The 21,293-nt window shown below is 41.5% G+C and overlaps 1 protein-coding gene across 10 annotated transcripts in view; it reads right to left on the bottom strand.

Moving 5' to 3' along the window:
- LOC121285080 (probable E3 ubiquitin-protein ligase HERC1) overlaps positions 1-21,293 on the bottom strand; it is a 436,191-nt gene that overhangs the window by 202,325 nt on the left and 212,573 nt on the right. For all 10 annotated transcript variants that reach the window (XM_041201223.1, XM_041201218.1, XM_041201210.1 and 7 more), the window contains 2 exons: positions 16,477-16,690; positions 3,691-3,851 (listed from right to left, as the gene is read on the bottom strand). In XM_041201223.1, coding sequence (XP_041057157.1) covers positions 3,691-3,851; positions 16,477-16,690 — 375 coding nt within the window. The remainder of the gene's footprint in view (positions 1-3,690; positions 3,852-16,476; positions 16,691-21,293) is intronic.

The raw sequence follows: 21,293 nt of genomic DNA, 5'->3' as shown, positions 1-21,293 counted from the left end.
TGAAAAGTCATCTCCACCTTATGGCTGTTCTGGTAGGTAGAGGCCTGCCCGTGAGTCCCCCTAAACTGATGTGGCGCTGTCTGCGAAGTGTGGCACTGATGACCATGAGTGCTGCCCGAAGCAAGGTAGGCAAACGAACCATGAAGTCCCAAGCAAAGAGCAGCTCGCCAGGTGCATGTCGCTTGTCTACAGTTGTGAAACATGTCAGTGCGCGATCATGCCAACGTGCTCGGATGATCCAGGGTGGGGGAGTGATTCCAGCGTATCATGAGGTGAAGTATTGAAATTAGGTTCCTGGCATGCAGTGGCAGCAAATGCAGGCCGCCATTGACAGGTGGAGCGGACGATCGCAAACTAGTTTCACGACAGTTTAAAATCGATTTTTGGCCTTCTCACTATATTGCCCACTTATGCTCGCCGCCAACGGGGCCAGATGATTCCACTCTCTGACATTGTGCATGTGCAGGAAGTGCTCCCCTGGTGTTGCAGCACAAATAAACACAGTTGTTACAAAAATAGCATTTAACTGAAAAATGTAAAATTGCCCAGGCATGTCCTGTTCATGAAAAGAGGACAAATCCATTCTTACCAATTGCCGCCCCTTTAGCCTACTCTCAATTAACAACAAAGTGGTGGAACATGTCATCAGCAGAGCTATCAAGCAGAACTTACACACCAATAACCTGGTCACCGATATTCTGTATAGATTCCCCCATGGCCAATCAGCTCCAGGCCTAATTATAGCTTTGGACCAAAGGCGGACAAAACAGCTGAATTCTAGAGGAGAGAGTGACTGCCCTTCACATCGAGACAATGTTCAACGGAGTGTGACATCCAGGAGCCCTTGTAAAATTGAAGGAGTAAATCTCTCCACTTGCACAAAAGAAGATGGTTGTGATTATTGGAGATCAATCATATCAGCTCCAGGAAATTAGCACAGAAGTTCCTCAAGACAGTATCCTAGGCCCAGTCTTCCTTCCATCATTAGGCCTGAAGTGGGAAATGTCTGCTGATGATTGCAGTGTTCAGTTCATTTACAACTCCTCACTAAATGAAGCAGGCAGTGCCCGAGTGCAGCAAGACCTGGACAACCTTGGTTGGTCTGAAGCCTTGGTCTGAAGAGGTGGCAAGTAACATTCGCACCACACAAGTGTCAGGCAATAGCCACAGTCTAATCGCCTCCCTTGACATCCATAGCACTACCATCACTGAAACCCCCATCATCAAAATCCTGGGGGAGGGGGGTCACCATTGACTAGAAACTGAACCATATAAAAACTCTTGCTACAAGAACAGGCCCAAGGCTGGGAATTCTGCAACCAGTAACTCACCTCCTGATTTGACAAAGCCTTTCTACCATCAACAAGGCACAGATCAGGAGTGGACGAACTCCAACAACACAAGAAGCTCAACACCATTCAGGGCAAAGCTGTCCACTTCATCAGCACCCCATCCATTACCTTAAACATTTACTTCCTCCACCACTGGCACAGTGGCAGCAGTGTACCCTATCTCTTGCATGCACAGTAGCTTCCTTGGCAGCACAGCCAAGCTCAGGATCTCTACCACCTCAAAGAGGGACAGTGCTCTCATGGGAAACCATCACCTACAAGTTCACCTCCAACTCACACACCATCTTAAGTTAGAAATATATCACCATTCCTTCATTATTACTGAATCAAAAGTCTGGAACTCCCCCCCCCCCCCCAATAACAGCACTGTGAGAGTACCTATATCACACAGACTTCAGCATTTTAAGAAGGCCTTCTTAATAGCAATTACAGATGGTAATAAATGCTGGTCTTGCCAGTGTTACTCACATCCCTGAACAAATAGAAAAATTAAGTGTGACAGGAATATATTAACCATCAAACAACAATAGCAACAAATTTAAATATCTATTTTTTGGGAATGGTAATGTATGTAAGGTATAATTTGGGATTAAAATTAGCGGATAATTAAATCAAGTTTTAGAAGCAACCAAGCAGAAGATCAGAAGCCTGAGACCTAATTGAATGATAGAATTGATGAATGAAGATTGACCAGTGGGAAAGGAACAAATTTGATCAGAGGTGATGTTATTTTCTTACAATATTATAAGCGTTGCTGGTTTTTTAATATTTCAAGCAAGTATCATCATCCCGATCAAGACAGAGATTTTCCCATTAATCAGGCAATCTCTATTAATCAATTTGTTATTGACATGTGTTGCGAATACCTAGTTCATAATTCATGTTTTTTAAACATAACATTTAATTTTAGGAATTAAAGTTTTAACTATAGAAAATGGGGGCATCTGGTTAAGAAACTGACAAGCAACCTTGAAGTAAATGCAAATCAAACAAATTTGGAATTTATTACATTTAAAAGATTGGGGCCAAGTTAACTTAAGAGGTTAACAACTAGATAGGTAAGATTATAAAACAGTAGGTGGGCTCACTCATCTAAAGAACTGGAGACATGACGTCTCCAGTTATTCCAGTGAGGACTAAGTTATTAATATGGCTTTCTAGAATGAAGGAAAGCTTTGGAATTAAAAGGCGGTTAATTTACATTTCTACCTAGGATCAGTTAGTGTGTCACCTCGCCATGGAGGTGGGTGGAACTTAGAGAGATTATTTGTTTTGAGTTTATCTCTGTGAATTCAATTAGGGCATAGCCAGCAGGCAAGACTGGTTAACATTTGGAAAAGCAGCCAAGAGACTGCGTCAGCTTTGGGTCTTATGTAGCTTGTAGCTCCTTGGAAGTAGAGAGATAAAGCCAGGCTTCCACCTGAAGTAGAGTAAAAGCTAGATTTATCATCCATGATGCAGCCTGTGATTGGGAGGTGGTATTTAGTATGAGGCAAAGTTGGGAAAGGGAGAAAAAAATAACAGGAAGGTTTGTTCAGTTGGAAGCTAAAGGAAGAAATTTACAGTAATCCTCTAAATGAAAAGCAGTTAACATTGTTCTGGAAGTAATCAGCTTGGTTGCAGTTTGAAAGCATAGCAGCAGGGTAATGGAACCAAGGATATTTTCTGATGTTTTAAGCCACTGTGCAGGAATCACAGGGAGGCCTATGCTCAAGCTGTGGAATCCAGAGTCGTGAGGTTGGTAAAGGAATTGGAAAGTCGCTGAGGCAAAAGCTAATGGAAGGACCCCATGAAATACCTTGCAGAATAGCTGGAATACTGATGAGAGATCAGAGTGAATTCCATAGCGCGGTGGCATACCTTTTGAGCTGGCCCCAAGAAAAATGAATAAACTTTAAAGATTTTGTAAGATAAGAGAACTCTTGGGGGGAAATATAAAGTAGAACTACTTTATATTTGTCCCCAAGAGTTCTCTTATCTTTTTATGGCATAAGTCTCGATAAGCTATAGTGTTATGTTAATAGTGCTTACTTTGATTAATTTCTCTTTATATATGTATAATAAAGTTTGTTTTTATTTAAAAAATGTGAAATCTTGTGGCGTAGTTCTGTCAGTTAATTGCTGGGTGATCTGATTTCTTCTTTAAGCGTTAACGGCCCCTAACAGGATTGCAACACATACATAAAGTTAGGAAAGGACCTAATTGCTTTGAGTCATAAAAGGCAAAGAGAACACTTAAATACATTTCACAGAAAGTATGTTGAACATTCAGGGAAGGTGAAACTAAACTATAACAGGAAGCATATAACTGCATTTAAAAATGATCATTAAGAGTTACCTGGTGAGCTATGTTGCCTGGTAGAGACAGAAGGAAATGAAAAATAATTTCTTTGCTCTCCATCATCATCTGAGATAGTAGGTACCACATTCAACCCAGGGAGTAATAAAGGATTGTTAATCAATCCAGAAAGTGAAGGAAATCGTACAAAAACCATTTGTCTATGTGGGGAAAACAAAATGCAGTACAATTCAATTAATTAGTAAACTTTTTAGGATCTCACAGATAAAGCACACAGATAAAACAAAACCACTCAAGTTTAATATACAAGCTACTATATTTCAACAATTTGTTGTAATAATTTTTGGCATTAAAAATCAACAAATAGTGCAATCTTGAACCCCTAAACTTTGCTATTAGAAGGCCAGAGGACTTAAGATTTTCCCTCAGAAGTTCAAAGAATTACCAGTATATAGTCTACCATTAGCATGAAGGGACTCCAACATGATGTGTCAGAGTGGTAACATATGGATTCGCATCCATATTTCCCATCACTGAACTAGTCTCAGCCATTTGGGTGGAAGGTGCTTCCTCACAGGGAGGAAAATCAGAATGGGAGTCATACCAGGGCAATCTTTGCACGTCAAGTTTCAGAGTGGTATCAGCTGAGGCCTGACAGCATATCATCTGTCCACTGAACTGTGTGGTACACAGGTAAATGGTAAAAAATAGAAGTATTATTAGATACAGAAAAAAACATTTTCAAAGCTGCTACATTCTCCTGCATTTTTTATAATGAAGTTCACTTTTACTTTTAAGATGTTGATGCTGCCACTGAAACACAGAATCTCAGAACACTGTCCGTTTAAGATTTTTAAGCCATGGAAGCTTTAAGAGATCCTTATAATCTCTCCTGCTGCATACTATTGCTCTCCCTCCTCAGTTCTACTGAATTTGATTGTAAAATAGAAACAAAGTTGAAACCAACAAGAACATTTGAAAACTTAATTTCAAGCATTCTAAATTAACAAGGACAGAAAGAAAGTAAGCAAGCTTGGTATGTGATGGACGAATTTTATTAGAAGAATAACTTGTTAAATGGGATTATACAGCAATATGCTGAGTGGAAAGAAATATTCATGGTAACCGTGGACGAACAGAAAGACAGGAATAGTAATTTAGCCCCTTGAGCCTGTTTGCCATTTAATGAGGTCATTGGCTGATCTGTGATCCAATGCCATATACCCACCCTATATCCTTCAATACCTTTGGATAATGATGTATGAAATAATCAGCCCATAGCTTGACCAAAATAAAATGGCAAAAAGATAGTTGATTTCATTAGCAGAAAGAAAGTAAACCTCAAATTGTGTACAAAGCTCCTGTATAAGGGATCTGCCAGATCACAATTGCAATGCTGTATGCTGTTCTGGTCATCGTATCATAAGAAGTTATATTATTCCCTTTAGGACGAGGGAGACAATTATCAAAGATAAGTCCAGCTATTTAGATTTCAAGTTATGTAGAAATTATAATAATTGTAACTGAGCTTCTTGTTATTCTTTCATATACAATAGGGTAATTGATTTCAAAGGGACAAACAATAGGCAACTTATGCCAGCTTCATACACAGTTTTGACAAAAAGTATACTCTTTTGATCTGATAGATCTAAATAGTAATATTTGATAAGAGTACTGAGGTTGCTCCACAAAATCATTTAGTGTTAAGAAAAACCCATGTTGATCCCTGCTTGGATTTTGGACTAGGATGTCTTTTATTCTGCCTAGATGTTCATGACCGGCTATTTCAACACAAAGATGCACATTCTCACATTTCTTCAAATTTTAGAAGTGTCCAATTCCCTAGAGTGAGATATGCTTTTTGTTCTACACGTAGAAAACTCCAGAGCCTGGAAAACATTGATATAAGGGAATCCGCATTCATTTGTATGTCTTTGTATTAATATTGATAGGATGGTTATTTAAGATGTCAGGGGGTAGTCATCCCTATTTTTTTGCCAGTCATCCTGAGCCCAGGTAAGGGTTACAAGCCATGACCAAAATGGAAACTAGAGAATTTTTGGTGGAAGAGCTAGAACCTCGATGGACGACAGCTATGTACAGCAAGAGGACTTGTGTCTCTTTAAAGTAGACATGAGGAAGGCAATGGAAAACCGTCTCACATATTCTTTTCGCTAGTCATATTGCTCACTGAAATTGAAAATGGGAGGCTCCTACGAGAGACTAAAGAGGAAAGTGTAGGACATGTGGCATGCTAAGACGAGTAGAGAATTTGCCCCTGAGCAGATCATTATACCCATTGTAATTAAAATTGTTATTAGTGTGAGGTTTTATAAGATGGTTATTTTTAAAATGCCTCTTTTAATTCAAGTTAAAATGGAGCATGTTTCTTTATTTTTTCACAGGATGTGGGCATTGTTGGCTGGGCCAGCATTTATTGCTCATCCCTAGTTGCCCTTGAGAAGGTGGTGGTGAGCTGCCTTCTTGAACCGCTGCGGTCCATGTGGTGTAGGTACACCCACAGTGCTGTTAGGAAGGGAGCTCCAGGATTCTGACCCAGCAACAGTGAAAGAACGGCAATACAGATCCAAATCAAGATGGTATGTTGCTTGGAGGGGAACTTGCAGATTGTGGTGTTCCCATGCATCTGCTGATCTTTTCCTACTTGGTGGTAGAGTTCACAGCTCTGGAAGATGCTGTCGAAGTGGCCTTGGTGAGTTGCTGCAGTGTATCTTGTAGATTGTACATATTGCTGCCACCGTGCGTCAGTGGCCTCCTGATAGTTCTGCCAATGAGAAGCTTATGTGACCTTATGCCATGGGGACCAAGGGCCCAGGTCAAATCCTATTGATACCCAAATGCCAGCTTTAATCCATGAACACAAAAGCAGAAGCAGCTGGTGTGGCTTTGTGCAAATTTCCAGAATATCAGGCTGTCAGATTCAGAGACCCTGGACAGAGAGTCAGAGAAAGAGCAGCTACTGTGAACAGCTGTTCTCTGTTCGCTACCAGGCATAATGCAGATGAGAACCATTCTCTAGTCAAAGAGACAGGACCAGTAGGACACTGGAAGATTCACCCTGGTGAGGCCAGGAGGTAGAGCTTCTAGAGCGGTTCTTGCAGCTGGAAGTTTGGGAATTCTCAGAAGACTAAGGAAAATTATTTTAGACAGACACTGGGCATTGTGACTCAGTGAAATGGGGAGAAGCAAAACTGCTAGAAGCTGGGAATAACTTTGGACCAGTTCCTGTAAAGAATACAATTCTTCGGAGGGTGCAGTGTAAAGTATAAACATAATGTGGGGCTTTCAATCATGTTAGGAAATTAAGGGAAGATAGTTTTAGTGTACAAGTTACCTACTGTGACAACCTTTGACCTGAAAGCAGTACAGTAAGAAAAATCTGCAAATTCTTTAAAATGTCTGTGGAATCTGTAATTGTTTTTAGCAATGTTTATAAAAGGTTTTCTAACAGTTTGCATCAATTGTAAAGAGATCAATTATAATTTTCCTGGATAATAAAAAATACTGGTCCATGTGACCTGGGGACCCTTAACTAGGAAGAAGTAGCAACAGGAAGGAAGTTAAGACAAAAGCTGTGTGGTTGGCAGACACAAAGGAGAGCTGTAGACACAGGAGAACTACACGATGGAGAGCTGGAGGTACAAGCCAGTTGGCACACAGATACAAAGAGAAAGCACACAGAGACAGAAAGAGGATGACACTGAATTCTTCTGAGGAGAAGAAACAAATCTCTTCTCAGGTCAGGAAATGTTAATCAGTTATTTTTCTCTTTAGCAGAAAAGGAGAAAGGAGCTCTTGAAGGCAATATGCAAGATGGCTAAAAAGATCTAAAACCTAGAAAGCTGTGTGAATAGCTCAAGACACTAAAGAGCTGGGTGTTTTCCCAGAAGTTGTCAAACCATGAACCAAGCTGTTGTTGGTCGGTCTGTTGAAAAGAAACTCTGGAAAGCTACACCATCAGAACTGTTGTGACCAGAGGGAGTGAAGGTTTGTAGAAATGTGCCTTTCTGATGATAATTGTACCCGTGAAACTCATCGGTAAATCGGTTAGGACTCCTGGCCTACCCAGCATGAATAAGGAACAACATATTGTGGAACTGTGTAGCTAGAGATGCCACATTTGTGCAGGGAGTGAAGCAGGTGCTTGTGGTCTTGTAAGATTTTGTTGTATAGATTATTTAAAGTGAAATTAATCTTTTCATTTGTAGTATCACTCATCCGTTAATTTGTGTATAATTTACATTGATTCTGATCTGTGCTAAAGTAAAGTTTGCAAAAAGTTAAATCTTATTGGTAGTTTCTTCTTTGGGCTCATTTGGTAAATATGGTTATTTTCATTTACAGTTCCCTCACAGGGATAGTAACACTACTAAGTAATGTTTAGTTGATGTTGCTTTTAGTCTGTTTGTCATAGTGAAAGGTTTAATGTGGAATATTGTGTAATCATTTGAGTCAGTCACTGGGAATTCAAATCTCTTTTTAAAAGTATTTGGTCTCTACAGGATTGTAATTTTCTGAGATAAAATAATTCTCGGCACAAGTTTGCACAAAAGTATTTGATAAGGATTGTAAAATTGTCATTACACTTAATAGCCTTCAGCATGCTGCTGAAATTCTACACTCTTAAATGCCCTCTGAAATGGCTTAGCAAGCCACTCAGTTGTATCAAACTGCCAAAAAGTCAATAAAAAGGAATGAAACCAGATTCCTCCATGTTGAACACCACTTGAGGGAAGCACTGAGGGTGACGAGGGCACAGAATGTACTCTGGGTGGGGGACTTCAATGTCCATCATCAGGAGTGGCTCAGTAGCACCACCACAGATGGAACTGGCTGAATCCTGAAGGACATAGCTGCTAGGCTGGGTCTGCGGCAGGTGATGAGGAACCAACAAGAGGAAAAAACACACTTGACCTCATCCTCACCAACCTGCCTACCGCAGATGCATCTGTCCATGAGAGTATAGGTAGGAGTGACCACAGCCCAATCCTTGTGGAGATGAAGTCCTGTCTTCACTTGAGGATATCCTCCATTGTGTTGTGTGGCACTACCACCATGCTAAATGGGATAGACTTCAAAGAGATTTAGCAACTCAAGACTGAGCATCCATGAGGCGCTGTGGACCATCAGTAGCAACAGAATTGTACTCAACCTCTTGTCCCAGCACATCCGCCACTCTACCACTACGACCAAGGCGGGGGATCAGCTCTGGTCAACGAAGAGTGCAAGAGGGCATTCCAGGAGCATGTGGACAGTATTCCATCACACGCCTGACTTGTGCCTTGTAGATGGTGAACAGGCTTTGAGGAGTTATGAGGTGAGTTAATTGCCGCAGTATTCCTGGCCTCTGACATGCTCTTGTAGCCACAGTATTTATATGGCTAGTCCAGTTCAGTTTCTGTTCAATGGTATCACCCAGGATGTTGATAATGGGGGATTTAGTGATTGTAATGCCATTGAATGTCAAGATGCAATGGTTAGATTCTCTCTTGCTGGAGATGGTCATTGCCTGGCATTTTTGTGGCGTACCTAAAAATGGGGTTTTAACCTGGTGAAGCTACAACACAGAATTACTTGTGTGCCAAACAACATAAGCAGCAAGTGGTAGACAGAGCTGAGCAATTCCACAACCAATGGATCAGATTTAAGCTCTGTAGTCCTGCCACATCCAGTCGTGAATGGTGGTGGACAATTAAACAACTCACCGGAGGAGGAGACTCCACCAAATATCCCCATCCTCAATGATGGAGGAGCCCAGCACATCAGTGCAAAAGATAAGGCCGAAGCATTCGCACAAATCTTCAGCCAGAAGTGCCGAATGGATGATCCATCTCCGCCTCCTCCAAAGGTTCTCAGCCTCACAGATGCCAATCTTCAGCCAAATTGCTTCAGTCCACGTGATATCAAGAAGCAGCTGAAGGCACTGAATACTGCAAATGGGCCCTGACAATATTCTGACAATAGTACTGAAGACCTGTACTCCAGAATTTGCTATGCCCCTAGCGATGCTGTTCCAGTACATTTATGACACTGGAGAGTTTTCCGCTTTGTTCCCATTGACTCCTGTTTCACTAGGCCACCTTGATGCCACACTCAGTCAAAGGCTGCCTTGATATCAAGAGCAGTCACTCTCACCTCACCTAGGGAATTCAGCTCTTTTGTTTATGTTTGAACCAAGGCTGTAATGAGGTCAGAAGCTGAGAGCCCCTGGTGGAACCCAAGCTGCATCAGTTATCAAGTGCTGCTTGATAACACTGTTGATGACCTCTTCCATCACTTTACTGATGATGGAGAGTAAACTGATGGGGTTGTAATTGGTTGGGTTAAATTTGTCCTGCTTTTTGCTATGCCCCTAGCGAAGCTGTTCCAGTACATTTGTACCTACCCGGCTATGTGGAAAATTGCCCAGGTATGTCCTGTACACAAAAAGCAGGACAAATTTAATCCAACCAATTACAACCCCATCAGTTTACTCTCCATCATCAGTAAAGTGATGGAAGAGGTCATCAACAGTGTTATCAAGCAGCACTTGATAACTGATGCAGCTTGGGTTCCACCAAGGGCTCTCAGCTTCTGACCTCATTACAGCCTTGGTTCAAACATAAACAAAAGAGCTGAACTCCCTAGGTGAGGTGAGAGTGACTGCTCTTGATATCAAGGCAGCATTTGACTGAGTGTGGCATCAAGGTGGCCTAGTGAAACAGGAGTCAATGGGAACAAAGCAGAAAACTCTCCAGTGGTTGGAGTCATACCTAGCACAAAGAAAGATGGTTGTAGTTGTTGGAGGTCAATCATCTCAGTTCTAGGACATCAGTGCAGGAGTTCTTCAGGGTAGTGTCCTAGGTCCAATCATCTTCAGCTGTTTCATCAATGACCTTCCCTCCATCATAAAGTTAGAAGTGAGGATGTTCATTGATGATTGCACAATGTTCAGCACCATCCACGACTCCTCAGATATTGAAGCAGTCCAAGTCTAAGCAACAATATACAGGGTTGGGCTGACAAATGGCAAGTAACATTTGCGCCACAAAAGTGCCAGACATAACCATCTCCAACAAGAAAGAATCTAACCATTGCTCCTTGACATTCAATGGCATTACCATTGCTGAAACCCCACTATCAACATCCTGAGGGTTACCATTGACCAGAAACTGAACTGGGCTAAAACAAGAACAGAATTACCTGGAAAAACTCAGCAGGTCTGGCAGCATCGGCGGAGAAGAAAAGAGTTGACGTTTCGAGTCCTCATGACCCTTCAACAGAACTAGGTGAATCCAAGGAAGGGGTGAAATATAAGCTGGTTTAAGGGGGGCGGGGGGGAGCGGTGGTGGAGGGGGGTGGTGTGATTGTAGGGACAAGCAAGCAGTGATAAAAGCAGATCATCAAAAGATGTCACAGACAAAAGAACAAAAGAACACATAGGTGTTAAAGTTGGTGATATTATCTAAACAAATGCGCTAATTAAGAATGGATGGTAGGGCACTCAAGGTATAGCTCTAGTGGGGGTGGGGGGAGCATAAAAGATTTAAAAATATTTAAAAATAATGGAAATAGGTGGGAAAAGAAAAATCTATATAATTTATTGGAAAAAACAAAAGGAAGGGGCAAGAAACAGAAAGGGGGTGAGGATGGAGTTCAAGGCCTGAAGTTGTTGAATTCAATATTCAGTCCAGAAGGCTGTAAAGTGCCTAGTCGGAAGATGAGGTGCTGTTCCTCCAGTTTGCGTTGGGCTTCACTGAAACAATGCAGCAAGCCAAGGACAGACATGTGGGCAAGAGAGCAGGGTGGAGTGTTAAAATGGCAAGCGACAGGGAGGTTTGGGTCATTCTTGCAGACAGACCGCAGATGTTCTGCAAAGTGGTCGCCCAGTTTACGTTTGGTCTCTCCAATGTAGAGGAGACCGCATTGGGAGCAACGAATGCAGTAGACTAAGTTGGGGGAAATGCAAGTGAAATGCTGCTTCACTTGAAAGGAGTGTTTGGGCCCTTGGACGGTGAGGAGAGAGGAAGTGAAGGGGCAGGTGTTACATCTTTTGCGTGGGCATGGGGAGGTGCCATAGGTGGGGGTTGAGGAGTAGGGGTTGATGGAGGAGTGGACCAGGGTGTCCCGGAGGGAACGATCCCTACGGAATGCCGACGAGGGTGTGAAGGGAAGATGTGTTTGGTGGTGGCATCATGCTGGAGTTGGCGGAAATGGCGGAGGATGATCCTTTGAATGCGGAGGCTGGTGGGGTGATAAGTGAGGACAAGGGGGACCCTATCATGTTTCTGGGAGGGAGGAGAAGGCGTGAGGGCAGATGTGCGAGAGATGGGCCGGACACAGTTGAGGGCCCTCCCCATGCCCACGCAAAAGATGTAACACCTGCCCCTTCACTTCCTCTCTCCTCACCGTCCAAGGGCCCAAACACTCCTTTCAAGTGAAGCAGCATTTCACTTGCATTCCCCCCAATTTAGTCTACTGCATTCGTTGCTCCCAATGAGGTCTCCTCTACATTGGAGAGACCAAACGTAAACTGGGCGACCACTTTGCAGAACACTTGCGGTCTGTCCGCAAGAATGACCCAAACCTCCCTGTCGCTTGCCATTTTAACACTCCACCCTGCTCTCTTGCCCACATGTCTGTCCTTGGCTTGCTGCATTGTTCCAGTGAAGCCCAACGCAAGGTGGAGGAACCTTCCTTTTGTTTCTTCCAATAAATTATATAGATTTTTCTTTTCCCACCTATTTCCATTATTTTTAAATATCTTAAAATCTTTTATGCTCTCCCCACCCCCACTAGAGCTATACCTTGAGTGCCCTACCATCCATTCTTAATTAGCACATTCGTTTAGATAACATCACCAACTTTAACCCCTATGTGTTCTTTTGTCTGTGACATCTTTTGTTGATCTGCTTCTATCACTGCTTGCTTGACCCTACAACCACACCACCCCCTCCACTTCTTCCCCCACCCCGCCGCCCCCCTAAACCAGCTTATATTTCACCCCTTCCTTGGATTCACCTAGTTCTGTTGAAGGGTCATGAGGACTCGAAACGTCAACTCTTTTCTTCTCTGCCAATGCTGCCAGACCTGCTGAGTCTTTCCAGGTAATTCTGTTTTTGTTTTGGATTTCCAGCATCCGCAGTTTTTTGTTTTTATCACTGAACTAGGCTATCCCCATAAATACTGTGGCTACAAGAGCAGGTCAGAGGCTAGGGATCGTGTGACAGGTAACTCACCTTGTGACTCCCCAAAGACTGTCCACCATCTACAAGGCGCAAGTCAAGAAGTGTGATGGAGTACTCTCCACTTGCCTGGATCACTGCAGTTCCAACAGCACTGAAGGAACTTGGCACCATCCAGGACAAAGCGGCCCGCTTGACTAGCATCCCTTCCACAAACATTCACTCCCTCCACCACTGACGAACAGTGGCAGCAATGTGTACCACCTACAAGGCGAACTGCAGGAACTCATTCGACAGCACCTTCCAAACCAACAGCCGCTACCATCTAGAAGGACAAGGACAACAGATACATGGGAACACCACCGCCTGGAAGTTCCCATCCAAGCCACTCACCATCCTGACTTGGAAATATGTCGCCGTTCACTGTCACTGGGTTAAAATCATGGTACTCCCACCCCTAAGAGCACTGTGGGTATACCTAAACCACAGAGACTGCAGCGGTTCAAGAAAGCAGCTCACCACTATTTTCTCAAGGGCAATTAGGGACAGGCAATAAATGCTGGCTTAGCCAGCAATACCCACATCCCGTAAATGAATAAAAAAAACAAATTCATACTAAACTATTCTTTCATTTTGATAGGAAGGGGAGAGGCAATATAAGATGAGAGTTTAATTCAAAAGAGAATGCAGAAGCAGAGGGACCTGGCTGTATATGTGCATAAATCATTGTAGGAGGCAGGGCAAGTTGAAAAGTGGTTAATAAAGCTAATCAGATTCTGGGTTTTATAAATAGGAATATAGAGTACAAAAACAAGGATGCTTTGATAAAGCTATATAAAACATTGGCTCAGCCTCAACTGGGATACTGTATCCAGTTCAGGGCGCCACACTTCATATCATGAAGGATATGAAGGCATTGAGAGTATCCAGAAAAGATTCATGAGAATAGTTTCAGAGATAAGGAACTTTAGTTATGTGGATAGATTTGATATGGTGGGGCTCTTTTCCTTGGAAAAGTGAAGATTAAGATGAGATTTGATAAAGCTGTTCTAAATCATAATAAGACTGGCCAGAGTAGATAGGGAGGAACTGTTCCTGTTGGCAGAAGGATCAAGAACCAGACGACACCAATCAAAGATGACTGGCAAAAGAAGCAATGGCGACATGAGGAAAAACTTTTTCATCTGGTGAGTGGTTAGGATCTGGAATGTACTGCTTGAGAATGCGGTGGAGGTAGATTGAATTGTGACTTTCAAAAGGGATTGAATAATTATCTGAAGAGAAAAGATTGCAGAGCTATGGGAAAAGACAGGTGAGTGGGATCAAGTGAGTTGCAAATGCAAAGAGCCGACATAGATACGATGGATCGAATGGCCATCTTCTGTGTTGCAGTCATTCTATGATTCTAATCTATGATGAATTTGTTCAGGAGTTTAGATCAAAAGGTTCTGTTCATCTTTGAAATTTCAACTGGTATAATGGAACTTTCACAATGACATAATAAGGGAACAGTAGTATAATTATTATGGTACCCAGAGGTCATGACTTCATACCCCTCAAGTTGCGAAATTGTATTCAATAAAACTGGTCACTTGTGGACCAACATCATTTCAAATGTCCATGAAAACTGTTAGATTATCCTAACTTCCCAACTGGGTCACCTGATGTAAAGAAATCCACTACCCTACCCAGACTGCTCTAAATGCAAATCTGGTCTCTACTACATGGCTAGTGCTCAATGCTTTCTGAAGTGGCCCAGCAAACCACTCAACTGTACAAATAGCTGCTAAAGAAAGTGGTAATCAGTATCTTCTCAGGTAATCAGGAATGAGCAACTATTGTGTTTATTGATACCTACAGCCCAAGAAAAATAAATAACAACAAATTACTTCGGAGAATACCTAGTTTATAGATGTGATATTAAAAACAATAATGATACATTTCTACCAATGAGGAGAGAGGAGATAAGGAAATGAGGAGATGAGACAAGCCAAAGCTATTAAGACAAAATCAGGAAAGGGTTGAGGAAAGTTGTGCTGTTGTGATTAATGGATCAGTTATGAACTCCCCATTCCAATGGTGACATCATACTTTCTGTGGATAATCAATAAATGAGCTAAATCTAATCATCTAAAAGTGTTTTTTATATTAGATGGGTCATAGGCTACTGGTGAATCAATAGGTGGGTGACTGTGGATTTCTCCAAGACCTCCACCAATTTTTTGGTCAAACAGTAAGTGATGCTGAAAGGTTGCCCAAAGTGGGCTTCTGATTTTCTCCCTTCTCTTTAGCTCAAAAAACACACCTTCATTAAGCACTGTACCAGTTGACCCACCTAAGATTGATAGCTTGCCATCTGGGCGAAGACATATTTTAGGTCAAGTATACTTTATTCAGTATAGCATATTGCTAGTTGTGCCACCGGTCGAGTCCTAATAGTTAGGACTTAAAAGGCAATTGTATGTAACATTGTAATTTATTTACAGCACTTGTTGAGGATATTATTTTTTAAAAACAGGGTTTTATTGCATATTTCAATGCGATTTCAGCACTTAATTTTTCATGAAAATACGAAGTTCAATTCTACCAACCAGGTCGGTTGTACAAAACTAATTTACACTTTTCAATATTGGAATTGAACAGTCAAATAAACTGTTTTTCAAAGTTCCTCAGTGAGCACTGACCAAAAGTTTTGATTGAATTTTCTACTCAGGCATTTATGACGATTTTTTAAAAAATAGGTTATATCACCTTTAAGTCAGGGCAGCTATTATTGAATACCTACTATCAGTTACACTCTTAACAGTTTGTTAAGGATGCAGAACAGGACTGCATGTCTGGAAATGCAAACGCATCACATCAAACAGCAGAGACAATTGCTTCCTAAGCCAGTGATTCAAATTGATGGTGCCTTTTAATCAAAAAGATAATTTTCTATTTATAGAGTTAAGAGAAATATTTATATAGAATTTCACTTTGAAACTTTTAATTGGTCATGTGGGTGCCTTCAATTTTCAAAAATTTTCTATCACTGAAAACTGAGGGCAACTGTCCCTATTGTAACTCACCATTACTGGTCAATTACAACATGAAATGTTAACATATTGCCATTAGTGTATCTGCTGCCAATTTTTTAAAAAAAGAAAACAACTTATCCTCTATAAAAACAATTGTAGGCAGTACTACAAAGCTACCATTTTGCACTGCTGCCTCTGACCTCACTAGCTGAGTTGCCTCAGGTGTCACTGGATCCACAGACCTAAAGGAAAATGTTGAAACTGAAATCAAGCTGACAATCAAAAATATAGTATATTACAACTGAGGAAATCTTCAAGAACCTTACTGGAAATCATGTTTGACATTAAAGCTGGCTGTCCTCAACTAATGTATAAAATGCATTTGTGTGGACCAATATAAATAGCATTCATGCAGAGGAAATGTGCTTAGATATTCTGAATCTAGTAACAGTGATAAACTGTGCTAATATTCGAAATTTGGCAATTGATAGGAAACCTTAAAAAAGACTCATTAGTAAAAGCCCCATAAGGGGTCTCTCAAGTACAGATTGAACACTCGCTATTTATCAATAAAAGAGAAGAATGCACTGAAATATGAAGTGCATTATCAATATGTCACTCACTGTAAGACATTGACAGGCAAGAAAGGATTAAAATTTTCTAGTCCATTAGCAGACACTAAAGAGCCCAAATTAGTAGTCGAAGAAGAATTTGAAGCTGGCACTGAGAAGGGGACGCCCGTACTTTCCTCAGAGGAGTTACTATAAAGAGAAACTGTACTAGATGAAGTTGATGCTGCTTGAGAGTGAAGTCTTGCATTTTCTGGTAATGAAGCATCTAAAATTAGGATTTAAAAAACAAACATTTGAGTTAATTTTTCTTCTAAACAAATGGTACATAAGTTCTTACTATTCAATTGAAGAAAAAAACATCAAAGAAGGTGAAGTTTGAAAGCCGCAGACAATAAATAAAGCTTGTGGCAAATTTGCTGCTACTAGCTTTTGTGATGTATGTTCTCTGCCTATCAAACTCTGGCATGGCGCCATTGATCATTTACCAAAGGTCCTCAATAACCCCAATGGCTCCTATGTGCAGTCTAGACAATTTTGATTCACTGAATGGGTCCAGGTCCAGTAAAATTCTAAAATATTGTATACTTTAGTCAAGTAGTTCAAGTGTATCGAAGTTCAAAGAAAAAAATTCCCCACTTATTTTTCTTTATCTTAAGCATATTTAGAAATGTTTGCAACTTCCCCATGTTAATGACACAAGAATCTAATTTGCAATATTTCTGGCAGTTACAAACTTTCTCCTCCTCTGTATTAATCTATGTAATTATAGTTTGACTATTGTAAACTATTCACTTATGCCATTTTTATGTTTTACCCTTTACACTTGTACCTCCAACAAGCCCAACAACAATCTTTAATTTTTCATGGGGAGAATTTTTCCCCATCGGTGGGGAGAGGTTGTGCAGGGGTGGGCAGGAGCAAGCGTGAACCCGATCAGCGCCGAATTAAGGCCCGCCCAATGTGATGCACACCCGGAAGCACCGAGTGCTTCCTGTGCGTCCGGGGGGAATTCCAAGAGGTTCCCTGCACTCTTTCACGCATGAGCACAAAAGAGCGCAGAGATCTCCCCAAGGCACGGAGGTGCCTCAAGGAGATTGGTTTCAGTGCTGAAGTTTGAAATGAGGGTTTGTAACACTTTTAAAACATGGCCCCTCATGTGACACTAGCACATGAGCTGGGACATGTCAAAAAATTAAAGTATAAATTTTTATTACATTTTAAAACAGTTCATGAAACCTCATCCCGCCCGTGGATGAAGTTTCATGAAAAATGCGAAGGCCGCCTGGACTCTTCGCCTGCCCACCAATCTTAAGATTGGACAGGCAGCATTCTTTACAGCTTTAATGACTTTCTTAAGGGCCTTAATAGGCCTTTGACAGTTTGGCGGGTACGCAGCTGACGCGGCTCCGCGCCCACCGAACTGACAATTTAAATGACGCGCGGTGACGTTGGAACGCTCGCCTGACATCACCATGTGTCATTTTACGCGTCGAGGTGGGGGGTGTGTGTGTGTGGAGGGGCAGGCCCCACCGCCGCTCACCGACAGGAAAATTCTTCCCCATCAGTACGACATCTCTGCATTACTTTCAGTAGCATCATTTCTTTTAACTGTCATAGAGCAAACTGTTTAAAATCTGCTAATTCTCTAACTTGTCCAAGCTCTGACAAAAGGTCATCAATCTGAAACGCGAACAGCTTCTCTCTCCACATATACTGCCCGACATGAGTTTTTCCAGCATTTTTGCTTTTTATTTCAGATCTCCAGCATCTGCAGTATTCTGCTTTTGCGTGGCACAGCCTGTGCTGGGTAAAGCCATACTAAACACAAGAAATAATACAGAAGTCTCTCCTTCACAATTATAGTTATTTCTAGACAGCCTATTTTGTTTAAAACTGTTTTTTACCTCATTTTGCTCTAGCTAGATTCAACCTCTCTCAGTCTCCATCACTACTTTTTCTTCTACTTACTCTGCTTGTACAACACATTCTATAACTCTAAACTCACTGCAGAAGCTAATGGTAGTTAGCTCATAAAAAACAAGTCACGTAATCTCAATTTTTTTGTTGCAACCTAATATTTGCATCTGACATATTGAGCCAAGAATCACCATAATAATTCCTTAAAAACTATACTCCATATGCGGCTTTTGAATCATATTTACACCATCATCAATGCATGTATCTTCAACACTGTATCACTGTTAAATGATAGTATGGAGGATGTGGCTATGTGCAAAACTTAGCTAACTCTTACACCAGTTCGTTAGCTGTATTTCAAGAATGCTGCTCATTGAAGCTTGCAGCGTGCAAATTTGATGCTGGCACACTAAAGGAGCCATATGATTTTAGAATTATTAATGTATTACTGAAAAAAAGAGACATGCTGTCAAAATTTTTCGTCTTGCATTCATCAGGACAGACACAAAAATGCCAAATTTCAGAGGGAGCAACAATTTATACTGCATGAGAAAAGGGTGTTGATTGGTTGGCAAGTCAACACTGATTAGTCAAGGCATTACCATGGAGAATGCACCAGGGAATTATTGTCCCCCATGTTTTTGTTTAATTTAAAAAAAGGTGCAATGCCTGGACATGTTTCTTTTGCGTGCAGAGGACAGATCCCTGTGTATAGCTCCTAGCAAGCGTAAGTGAGCCACATTGCAAGTCTGGTTGGTCACCTTAAATTGGTTGTTAGTGTAACTGGTTGTTAGTACTGTCCAATCGCAGAATCATGTCTAACATTAGACGTAGGGCAGAATTTTGCCTTTGGCGAGCAGGGAGCGGGGCCCGCTCGCCGACACGTAAAATGACGCGGGATGACGTCGGGGGGAACCCCCAATGTCATCCCACCCCATCTATATTTTCAGGAAGGCGGGGGCACAGCAAAATCAGCTGTGTGCCCGACGACCTGCCTTTGGCCAATTGAGGCCATTGAGAGGATCATTTAAACAATTAAAGGAACTGCCCGTCCAACCTTAAGGTTGGCAGGCAGGCCAGGAGCCCCGGCGGCAAATAGAAAAAAACGTCATCCACCACCGGGATAAGGTTTCATGCAGAGTTTTAAAGAGTTTAATAAAGTTTTACTGTAATTTATGAACATGTCCACATGAGGGGGACATGTTAAGGATTTTTTTTTTTCTACTTTTAATATTTTTTAAAAGTGTCAGCGATCTCCCTGAGCAGCACTTAGCCTCAGGGAGATGTGCACTCTTTCGTGCGCAAAAAAGAGCACTCTCACTTTTGGGGAATTCCCCCGATCCGCACAGGAAGCGTATAGCGCTTCCCGCCGGATGTCACGCTGGGCGGGCCTTAATTGGCCCGCCCACGTAAAATGGCGGCGGGGCCCACTTCTCAGGCGGGGATCCGCCAGCAAGCGATTGGGTCAGGCCTGCCCGCCCGACAGGCAGAAAATTCTGCCCATTATGTATTGAGTTTTGCAGGCACGGGCTGGTTGAGTATGGTCAGTACTCTGCCAATTGCGAACAGCCAAAGGGACATGCTGTTTGATAGGATCAACCAGTCATTGGAATGTACGGCCTACATACCTGGCATTGCACTGAAATTTTCCATGGCAACAACTCAACCAGAGTTGATTTGTCAGCCAATCAGCATCCTTTGCTCATGCAGTAAAAATTGTTGCTCCCTCTGAAATCTGGCATTCTTGCAGCTGTCCTGATGCAAGCAAAACAAAAGCCTTCGACAGCATGACTCTTTTTTTCAGCAATATTATGTCTGTACTACCAAGCAAATGATATTAAAGTTCAAAATATATAGTTGAACAGAAATACAAAGACTTGCCTTCATATAGCCTTTCATGACTCAATACATCACAATGCTCTTTATAGCCAAAGAATTACTTTCGAAGTGTACCCACTATTATAATGTAGGAAAGGTAGCAGCTAATTTTTACACAGCAAACCCCATAAATGTGATATTGACCAGTTAATTTGTTTTAGTGGTATTAGTTGAGAGGTAAATATTGGCTAGGAAACGGGGAGAACTCACAGGCTCTTTTTCACAATAGTGACATGGGATCTGGCACCTCTGACAGTGCAACACTTCCTCAGTACTGCCTGGGACTGTCAGCCTCAATTTGGTGGAAAAAGTCTCTGGAATGGCACTTGAACCCACAACCTTCTGGCTCAGAGGCAAGAGTGCTACATTCCAAGCTATGGCTGACTCTGAGTCATGGCTGGCAGAATTACATAATTATTTAAGTTGATAAACTTGGCCAAGCATGTTTGGCAACCATCGAAAGCAGAGCATTGCAGACATGCTGTAAAGTGAAACACAACTACAAGTGAGATACATGTTCAAACAAATCGTGTTACTAAAGTCCCAAGTCAAGTTACCGAAGCTGTTATTCATCACACCACAGTTATGAAAGTATGTTTTATGTGGTTACTACACTTTACAGCAATAGGCCTTAATCATATAGAGTGTATAAAAAAATTTTAATCCTCAAGTGCTACAATCAATATGCCAACTCTGACATGACTTTATTTTAACTTCAAGTGAAACAGCACTGCTGTTACCCCTATTGAAAATGTAGCATGCTAAACAGATTACATCCATCTCTTTCCAACATCCTATAACCAAAATCATTTCCCAGGTAGGAGGTAAGCCTCTGACAAATGTGGTCTCACTGTATTACAGAATATATTTTTAATAATCTAGATGCAGTTGGGACCAAAATAATTGGTTCTCTGAAATACCAAAAAAATCAAGAATAAGAGTATATTTCTTATTTATTAAATAGGACATGTTACTCCTTTAATGAAGCAATCATTAGAAAATGTTGTATCAGGGGCTGAGTACCATAAGTATTACACTACAATAATGAGGATAGGCAATTCTAGTTAAATGTT

The sequence above is a fragment of the Carcharodon carcharias genome, chromosome 1 (assembly GCF_017639515.1).
Source record: "Carcharodon carcharias isolate sCarCar2 chromosome 1, sCarCar2.pri, whole genome shotgun sequence".
Taxonomy (NCBI): Eukaryota; Metazoa; Chordata; class Chondrichthyes; order Lamniformes; family Lamnidae; genus Carcharodon; species Carcharodon carcharias.
The sequence above is the reverse complement of the archived record's forward strand: the minus strand, read 5'-3'. Positions and strand labels throughout refer to the sequence as shown.